Source organism: Triticum aestivum, chromosome 7A (assembly GCF_018294505.1).
Source record: "Triticum aestivum cultivar Chinese Spring chromosome 7A, IWGSC CS RefSeq v2.1, whole genome shotgun sequence".
Taxonomy (NCBI): Eukaryota; Viridiplantae; Streptophyta; class Magnoliopsida; order Poales; family Poaceae; genus Triticum; species Triticum aestivum.
The window spans coordinates 163,475,598-163,485,660 of NC_057812.1; the positions used below are offsets into that span (position 1 = coordinate 163,475,598).

At 50.2% G+C, this 10,063-nt stretch overlaps 1 protein-coding gene across 1 annotated transcript; it reads left to right on the forward strand.

Moving 5' to 3' along the window:
- The first annotated feature begins 1,710 nt into the window (after positions 1-1,710).
- On the forward strand, positions 1,711-3,791 carry LOC123149996 (UDP-glycosyltransferase 83A1). The gene is made up of 3 exons (XM_044569792.1): positions 1,711-2,455; positions 2,633-3,168; positions 3,251-3,791. The coding sequence occupies exons 1-3, from the start codon at positions 1,984-1,986 to the stop codon at positions 3,599-3,601; spliced, it is 1,359 nt and encodes a 452-aa protein (XP_044425727.1). The 5' UTR covers positions 1,711-1,983; the 3' UTR covers positions 3,602-3,791.
- Positions 3,792-10,063: the final 6,272 nt, after the last annotated feature.

Sequence of the window (10,063 nt, forward strand, 5' to 3'; positions counted from 1 at the left end):
GGACGACGGCGAGGCCTAGGAAGGGGACGATGCGGAGCTGGGGAAGACGTGGTAGTGGACGCCCACGCGGAGAGGAGTACGATGGTTCACTGGTTCAGCTGCGGTGTGAGGCTGCCATCGCCGCAGGGCCTGGCCATCGGTGGGAATAGTAGGGGGCGGTGAGGCCTCCGCGGCAGCACAGCTGTCCACGGGAGGCAGGAGCATGCGACACGACCGGCGCTACTTTGGGCGGCTGGAGCAAGAAGACCAGAGGTTGAAGAAGCACTACGGCCGTTGGATGGACATCGTACGGTCACTGGAGCTAGAATCATTCATATTGACTAAGTTGACAAAGCCCTTCGTCCCCGTCAACTTAGTAGGCCCACAAGTCAGCCTCCCACCAAGGTGAGTCCCAGCTAGCCGGGGGAGTATTCATTTTTTGTGCGTAATAAGGAGGCACTTCAAGTGGGTCTAAGCTGACAGCGGGGGGAACGTTTTTTTCATGAAATACGGTGGCCCTACAGCGAAGTGAGTGGAATGTGGACTTTTTGAGCTTAGGCATCCGGGTCGGGTTATCCTAGCGGTCGGCTGAGCTTCATGTACCTGGAGATATGCGCGTGGTTGCATCATTTAGGACGGCCATTACTGTGCTACCCATGTCCTGTTCTGCTAGTTGCGTAGGACCTATGGGTAGGCTGGCCACGGGCTTAGACCCCTGTTCATATTTGTTCTATTCTGACGTCTCATGTGATGTGTGAGCAGTCTGCAATGTATTCGCAAATGTCCATCTTTCTGATCTCTTTTTCTATTATTTACTTTTATGGGTAGAAAAATTTAAAGTGAGGCATTTCATCGCAACATATGATGTGTGTGGCCCATCAAAACTGTCAGCGTGAGCCTACTCCTTGTATTCCATGGTGCCACGTATTCGTTCTTCTGTTCGTCCTCGCTATTTGGGTTGTTCATATTGACTCGTATAGTCCAAACGTTATATCCATATCTCCTTGTATTCAGGAAGGCGAGACGGCGGCGGCTCCCTAAAGATGAAATAAAAGTCTTCCCGCCTAGCCCTTGTTCCGGCGGTGCATCTAGCATCGTTGGTGGGCGTGTGAAGGTGTGTCTTCGACAGACCTATCTTTGGTGGATTTGTTCGGATCTCGTCGTTGTTCGTTTACGTTCGTGTCTTCGGTTTGGATCATGTGGATCTACGTTATTTTTCATCGATGGCGGTTGCTGTTCTGTGGTGCTGGTTCTATGGGGCCTTAGCACGACGACTTCCCGACTGTCTACTACAACAAGTTGTGCCCGGCTCTAGCGATGGAGGGGCGATGACGGCGGCGTGCCTTTGGCTCGCTTCTGTGCTTGTAGTTGTCGCTAGGTGGTCTACGAATTTGGATGTAATTTTTATTTCTTGTATCCGTTGTACTGCCATGATTGAAGATGAATAGATATGAAGTTTTTTCGAAAAAAAAGTGAAGAAAGAGAGAAAAATGAAAGGACAGAGAAAGCCCCGCCCGCTGAAACATATTACCTGTTTTTTGTTTTCTTTAAACAACATTACCCATGCAACCCCTTACACTCCTTACAAAAATGGTTAAAAAGCTATGAGACGTCTGCAGCCCGGATGCAACATCACACCCGGACGGGCCAGCTATTGTCCCCATGCGCTGGGTGCATGACTGCATGAGTTTCTGTCGAATTTGTCAAGACGCATATGTCTTTGAGCTGGGTGCGCAGCTAGTCTCCGGTACAGTAGCCTCCTGCAACGTAGGCTGATCACAGACCCGTGGGTGGCAATGCCTGTTTTAGTGGCTAAAGGACGACGCGGATCCCTGCGCGTACGGACGGTCGAGATAGCTGGACCGGGGTGCGTACGCTCTCTGAAATGTTTTCGGAAGTGAGTGAGTGACAGTTCCACTCTAAGCTCTACTAGGACTAGCTGCCACACTTATCCAAAACTAGATCGGCACACGGCCGATCTCGCAGTCTCAGCTTCGGTTCGGCATGGCCACGGCGGCGCCTCACGTCATGGTGCTGCCGCTCGCGGCGCAGGGCCACGTGACCCCGCTCATGGAGCTGTCGCACCGCCTCGTGGAGCACGGCGTCGAGGTCACCTTCGTCTGCACCGAGCCCACCCACGCGCTCGTCCTCGGCGCCCTGCGACTGCGACAGGCCACGGTGGACGGGATCCACCTGGTCTCCATGCCGGACGGCCTGGCCGACGGGGACGACCGCCGGGACCTCGGCAAGGTCCTGGACGCGCTCGCCCGGTGCATGCCGGGCTACGTGGAGGAGCTCATCAAGGAGAAGAAGGTGACGTGGCTCGTCGCCGACGCCAACCTGGGGTCCTTGTGCTTCGAGGTCGCCAAGAAGCTCGGCGTTCGGGTCGCCTCCTTCTTCCCGGCGTCCGCTGCATGCCTTGGGACCTTGTCCAGGATTCCCCAGCTCATAGAGGATGGCTTCTTCGACGACAAAGGTACGAGAATCTCCTGAATTTTTCAATGCTCAAACGAAAACGAAAATCAAGGCTGGGATTTACGATTTGTTGTCTATGCATCCAATGTCACACAGGTTAAGATCGCTTTTTTTTTTCCTTTGATGAGACAGCACGTCAGATCAGAGGATAATGTGATGTCTGAATATATAAATGCAGGCGTCCCGAAGCGACGAGAGGCGGTCGAGCTGGCCCCCGAGATGCCGCCGGTCTACACGTCGCACATGCTGTGGAGCGTCGACGGCGGGCCCGAGGTGCAGCACGTGGCCTTCCAGCTGGTGTGCCGGAACACCGAGGCGGCCTGCCTCGCCGACGTCGTCGTCTGCAACTCGTTCCTCGAAGCGGAGGCCACGGCGTTCGAGCTGTTCCCCGACATACTGCCCATCGGCCCGCTGCTCGCTGACCCCGGAAAGCCCGTGGGGCAGTTCCTGCCGGAGGACACGAGGTGCCTCGGCTGGCTCGACGCGCATCCCGACAGCTCCGTGGTGTACGTGGCGTTCGGCACCTCCACCGTCTTCGAGCCCCGCCAGTTCCGAGAGCTCGGCGAGGGGCTGGAGCTCACCGGCCGGCCCTTCCTGTGGGTGGTGCGCCCGGACTTCACGTCCGGCGCCGGCATCAGCAAGGCCTGGTTCGACGAGTTCGAAGGGCGCGTCGCCGGCAAGGGCATGATCGTCAGCTGGTGCTCCCAGCAGCAGGTGCGCGCAGTCGACATTGTCTTGACCACTGATTCCATTGCGACTTTCATTCCATGATCCATCGTGATGTTCGTATCGCAAGGTTCTGGCGCACCGGGCCGTGGCGTGCTTCGTGTCCCACTGCGGATGGAACTCGACGATGGAAGGGGTGAGGAACGGCGTGCCCTTCCTGTGCTGGTCCAGACTGAAGGTCGACCAGTACACCAACCGGAGTTACATCTGCGACATCTGGAGGACCGGCCTGGCCGTGTCGCCTGGGGAAGATGGGGTCGTGACCAAGGAGGAGGTGAACACCAAGCTGGAACAGGTCATGGGTGACCACGGGATCGCAGAGAGGGCACGGGTGCTCAGGGACGCAGCTCGCAGGAGTCTCGGCGTGGGCGGCTCGTCGTATGAGAATTTCAAGAGATTTATTAGCCTCCTAAAGGAGTGAACTTGTGCGTGGTTTAAATTAGCTTTGCCGGTCAGGATTATCGCTCCCAGTGATCATGATGTTCGGATTCCATTTTTGCTATCTCGAAGAGGAAGAAACGATGCCACGACGTGGGTCTTGGCGGGAGCCAAGCATGTCCGTTATGGCATCTTCACGGAGACCCTCAAAACTCTGATTTCTAACACAAAAACTGATTACTTTCATGCATACAAATCAGATTTAGGGGGGTTGTTTCTAGGGACTTTTTGGTGTAGGGACTAGAAAAAGTCCCTAGCAAACCAAACAGGGTGGGACTTTTTTTAGGACTTTTTGCTAAAAGTCCTTAGAAGCACCTCCTTGAGAGTCTTTTTCAAAAAGTCACAGAGACTAGAAAAAGTCCTAGTACTAGAAAACCAAACACCACCTTAAATCCAAACTAGTATGGTGTCTCATGGAATTGCGTGGGAAATGCCATTAGGGTCTATAAACACTTGTCTTAATGGAACAAACTACAACTTGCTTTCTAAAATGAGTCAATTACACCACAGGTGTCTGAACTTGGCGAGGAAAGTCAGTTTTGTGCTAAAACTTGTGGCATACATTGAATCGGTGATAGAACTTGGCTTGGGCATTCATCTACTGTGCTAATCGTGTTTGTATATGCATAGAGTGATGACGAGGCGCGCCAACATGGCGTGGGACCCAGCGTCGATGACTGGAAGGTACATGCAAGGGCGTGTGCCTCGGTTTTTGGTGAAACCCACCCTGAAATTTTATTTTACTCACAACATGACACTTAATAATTTTTTTTGAAAAAATGAATGAAACGTCACTATGGCACTTAGGCCCCACCAGTCAGGGAGGAAATTGGGACGCAAAATAATGCTACGCACAGGATCGAACACACGACCTGTTCCCATCTGGCCGTACAGGCTGTCCGCCACACCAAGTATCATTTTCGGTCAAAATACAATTTGTATCCTTAATGGACTGAATATAAACGAACACGCACATAAGGCTTAAGTGTGCAACTGTCACCGCAGCCTATTTGCGGATGTTAGTTTTTCTTCCTTTCCTAGAATTCTTTAAAAATATCTAAATTAATAATAATATTCATACAAATGTTCACCACAACCCATCTCGTTTATGGTGGATGTAGGGGTTGTTGTGCCCAGTTAAACTGATATATGGTGTCACCAGGTTTTCGTCCTGCAGTGGATAATCTCGATGGCGAGTGCTCACAGTGGATTTCCCGACGATGCTCGAATCCGCTCTCCCCTCTCCAGTCTCTTTCTCTGAAATGATGTATTTCCGTTATGTCACAGTAATGGAAAGGGGTTATGCCAGGTTTAAAAAAATGTGTGTAATTATAAAAACTGTTCTTATTTAAAAGAATGTTCATTTTATCCCAAAAATATTCACATATTATTTAAAACAAACATATAATTAAAACAATATTTATAAATTATAAAAATATTATTTCAAAATATATTCATTTATTTTTAGGCTATATTAATGCGTTCATCGAAAATATTTGTGTATTCTCTTTACCAGACATATTATTGTATATAATAATGTTTACATAATTTAAATAAAAATTAAATTTAAAATAATAAATGTGAATTTTATTAGTATTTATGAACTAACAGAATATCATGTGAAAATGGTCCGCGGCTGCTGCTGCCCATTTAAGCCCCATTTTCGTGCTCACATATTGGTAATTAAGTTTGTCTATCCCAGTGAGACATGAAGCCAGACTTGGAGGCGTGGCTAGCACGGAGCCCATGTTAAGTTGAGGTCGCAGGTTTGAGTCCCCGCTGTCACTTTTGCGTATTGGTTTCCTCTTTGTACTGTTTTCTGCAGGGTGGGCCCCAACTGTCATAGAACGTAGCTACATTTTAGTGATTTGTCTAAGAAAAAAACAAGTGGCTTTTCCGTGATGATAAAAATCCAGGGTGTTTTCCACAAAAATCGAACCACACGCCCTTGTCTCTAACTACCTGTCACTGAAACTGGGTCCCATGCCACATTGGCATGCCTCGTCAGCACCCTTTGCGTATATAAACGTGATTTGCACCGTAGATGCACATCGAAGCCAAGTTTTGTCATCGGTTCAATGTACGCCGCAAGTTTTAGCACCAAACTGATTTTTCTCGTCAACTTCAGACACCTGTGGCATAATTGACTCTTCTAAAATGAAGACGATAATAGATGATGTGCAATCTTGCCAGGGAAGGTTGTTTAAATAAGTTATGGAAAACTTTGATTCATTTTACGCCGGATTGTATTCACGATGTTGTGGCGGTCGAGATGGTCGTGACTTATTGCAGCTTTTCTCCCCATAAAAAATAAAGAGAAACCTTCGAGAATTCAAATATCCAAGAATCAGTAGGAGCATGTATTTTAAAGGTGCAGTTTCCAATGTGAAGTTGATCGTGCAGATGAAGGGAATGCACCTAGCCCGATCTCATTCCCAAGCCCACTACGGGTCGGAGAGCATGAATGAGTAAAGAACAGGGCACGGGACCAAGCGCCAACAGTTGCATTACACGTGCCCACGGCAGACGACTTCAAGCCACGCTTCATCAACACAATATACTTCCTCCATTTTTTTTAGTCTTCATATAAAATTTGGTCAAAGTCAAACTTTGTAAAATTTGACCAACTTTATTGAAAAAAATATCAACATCTATAATACTAAAGTTATATGGTATGAAAATTAACTTTATGATGCATCTAACAATATTACTTTCATATTGTGAATCTTGATATTTTTCTCTATAAACTTAGTAAAAGTTGACAAAGTTTGACTTTGACCAAATTTTATATGCAGACTAAAAAGAAACGGAGGGAGTATTTTTTTGAACACCGTACAATCCGCTAACATAAAATCGGCTAACACGCACAACTATACACTTTTACCCTCCACGCACATCTGGTAGGGGCGATGAGGGGGGCGGAAACGCGACCGCCTGAGGCAGCCGATCTCTTGTCGACGGCGTCCGTTCCCTCGACGGGGGGGGGGGGGGGGGGGGGGGGGGGAGGGGGTCACCGGCGCCGCCCATTTCCTCGGCGGGGAAGTCGCTAGGGGGATCGGCGCAGATCAGATCGCACGGCTCACGTGCCTCCGTGGCGGCGCCGTCGGGGGGCAAGGTGAGGGCGGCGGGATCGTCTGGTGGCTTCACTTCCCCGGTGCCGACAGAGATCGGACGGGGCCAGGGGCGATTCTCACAATGGCGGGTGCATTTCTCCGCCGGGAAGGATCCCGACATTTGGATCGAAGGCCGCATCCGATTCACTCCTCATTCACGCTGGCTGGCTCTCCTAGATTTGGAGAATGACTTCCTAGCCGGCGAATACTTACCGGACGGCGAATCGATCAAGGTAGGGCTTCATTTCAGGATTGATGAGTACGACGTGGTGGTTGGTGAATGCGTGCAGGTCGATCTTCGTTTGAAGGCACCGGAGATGGTTGATCTGATGGAGACGACGGTCCCTGGAAAACCGGGAGGACGATTTTGGGCACTTATTGAGAGCGACAACGAAGAACAGGTGGAGGATCGCGACTCGACAGGTACGATGATGCTTCCACAGTTTTCGATACCGATGGAGTTGTCGGCGCCTACGGTGATTCCCGATCGTCGTCGACCAAACATTCAAAAATTCAAGCCGGCAGTGAAACCCTGGATCGTCCCGGTTCCTAAGGTATTCCGCGAACCCGTTACTTTGTCAGATTTTATGCCGGAGTCTTGGACTCTGGTTACTCGAAAGAAGAAGAAAGGAAAGAAGGGTCGATCGCCACCGCCGTAGAGGCCGCTGGTGGCGAGGTTGGCGAGCGCGATTCGAACGGCCAGAAGGGCTCGGTTGAATTCACTGTTGGGTTCTGTGTGCGTGTCGGATCAGGCGACGGTCGTGGGCCTGCTTGACTCGGGTGAGGCCCAGTTAGGAGCCCAAGCCGCAACCGATCCAACATGTATGTGCGTGCATGTATCGCCGCCACTGCCTGACGTGATCGCTACTAGGGTTTTCGAGACCGTTTTTCCGACGCTGAGCGAGGGACGGGCGAAGAGGATCTCTTGCGCCGGCGTTATGGTGGGACACGGGCCACCACCCGGCAAGCGAGGGCTGCCGCCCGCCGTCGGTGCTGCTGCTGCCCCTGGCCGCGGGGCTCCGCCCGCCTCTGTTGCTGGGGGTGCTAGGAGGGTCGGCCGCGTCGTTCCGCTCACCGCTGTTGGTGGTGCCGGGCGCGAGGGCCCAACTCCGCAAGTGCCGTCGGCCGGCGTAGGCGCAGGCGTAGGAGCTGGTCATGGCGCTCGCCCGCGCGACAGGGCCCGCTGGCTGCTGGTGGTACTCAGGCGCCGGTGCATGTTACTCGGGCAAGTGCGCAGCAGCCGGATGATCAGCAGCCGGTGGCCAAGGCGCGGACCCTAGGAAGGGGTTGCGGTGCTCAAGGGTGTGGTGGATACAGTGGATACAACAGAGATGGTCACAATTTTAACCGATACGGGCAGTGGGGGGACGATGGTTATGATGCATATGGTGAGGGGATGCACCATGGATCTTCATCTGGTGGCGGCCGTGGGTATAACCGATACAATGGTGATGGTCCGGGACATTTTCAGGGCCCACCCGATAATTTTGTTGAAGGCGTCGCTAGACCCAATGATCGCTACCGGGGAGGATATCGGCGTGGTGGGAGAGGGAGACGCCCACCTCCACCGCGGCATCTTCCACCGCCTGTTGCGGACATGGCTACGGGAGAGGAGCTCGAGCACTCAGCACACATGGTGGGAGACTCATCCATGTTGCATGCGGCTGCGGTTGACGCGGTTAGGGCTCTGGCGGCAGTGACAGTTGCGGCGGCTTCTAGAGCTGCAAAATCTTGGGATGGCACGTCTGACAAAGGGCCGGAAAAAGCGGAGGGAGAAAAACTCTCGAAGTGGGCAATTAAGAAGAAGAAGTTGCCTTGCTATAGATGTGGCGAACCGGGTCACTTTGTGGCAGAATGTACTAATGAGCTTTGTGACTATTGCCTCAGATCTCAGCATGTGACCGGTGATTGCCCACGTATATTCGGTCCTAAACCTGGCATTAACATTTACGGTGTGTGTTGTAGGGAGTTGATGTTCTTTGAGACACCGGAGGTGGATCCTCTCCCACAGATGGTTGAGAGTTCCTTCCCAGCAGCAGTCCGGGTTACTAATGGATAGTTGACTGAGGCTCAGATTGTGAGACAATTGTGTGACCTAGTGCCAGGTAACCATCAGTGGCATCTGGACAGTTAGAGGGTCAGGCTTATAAGATGGATTTTCCCACTAAAGAGGATCAGATGCTTTTTTCTCAAGTGGGGTTTGTGCAGAGTCCCAAGCACCAACATTATTATTGCTTTTGATGAGTGGAAACAGGATGAACCAGAGGGTACACCTTTGGAGAAAGTGTGGATTCGTTTCTTTGGCGCACCACTGATGTCTACTACACAACCTTCTTCTTGTAGAGGTTATTGGGCCTCCAAGTGCAGATGTTTGTAGGACAGTAGCAAATTTCCCTCAAGTGGATGACCTAAGGTTTATCAATCCGTAGGAGGCGTAGGGTGAAGATGGTCTCTCTCAAGCAACCCTGCAACCAAATAACAAAGAGTCTCTTGTGTCCCCAACACACCCAATATAATGGTAAATTGTATAGGTGCACTAGTTCGGCGAAGAGATGGTGATACAAGTGGTATATGGATGGTAGATAATGGTTTTTATAATCTGAAAATATAAAAACAGCAAGGTAACTAATGATAAAAGTGAGCACAAACGGTATTGCAATGCGTTGAAACAAGGCCTAGGGTTCATACTTTCACTAGTGCAAGTTCTCTCAACAAATAACATAATCGGATCATATAACTATCGCTCAACATGCAACAAAGAGTCACTCCAAAGTCACTAATAGCGGAGAGCAAACGAAGAGATTATGGTAGGGTATGAAACCACCTCAAAGTTATCCTTTCTGATCGATCTATTCAAGAGTCCATAGTAAAATAACATGAAGCTATTCTTTCTGTTCAATCTATCATAGAGTTCGTACTAGAATAACACGTTAAGACACAAATCAACCAAAACCCTAATGTCACCTAGATACTCCAATGTCACCTCAAGTATCTGTGGGTATGATTATACGATATGCATCACACAATCTCAGATTCATCTATTCAAACCAACACAAAGTACTTCAAAGAGTGCCCCAAAGTTTCTATTGGAGAGTCAAGACGAAAACGTGTGCCAACCCCTATGCATAGGTTCATGGGCGGAACCCGCAAGTTGATCACCAAAACATACATCAAGTGGATCACGTGATATCCCATTGTCACCATAGATAAGCACGGCAAGACATATATCAAGTGTTCTCAAATCCTTAAAGACTCAATCCGATAAGATAACTTCAAAGGGAAAACTCAATTCATTACAAGAGAGTAGAGGGGGAGAAACATCATAAGATCCA

Bases quoted from the DNA above. Each gene is read 5' to 3' on its own strand.
- LOC123149996 (XM_044569792.1), top strand. From the start codon at position 1,984: ATGGCCACGGCGGCGCCTCACGTCATGGTGCTGCCGCTCGCGGCGCAG. The intron at 2,456-2,632 runs GTACGAGAATCT...ATATAAATGCAG, and splicing joins TGGCTTCTTCGACGACAAAG to GCGTCCCGAAGCGACGAGAG. The intron at 3,169-3,250 runs GTGCGCGCAGTC...TCGTATCGCAAG, and splicing joins GCTGGTGCTCCCAGCAGCAG to GTTCTGGCGCACCGGGCCGT.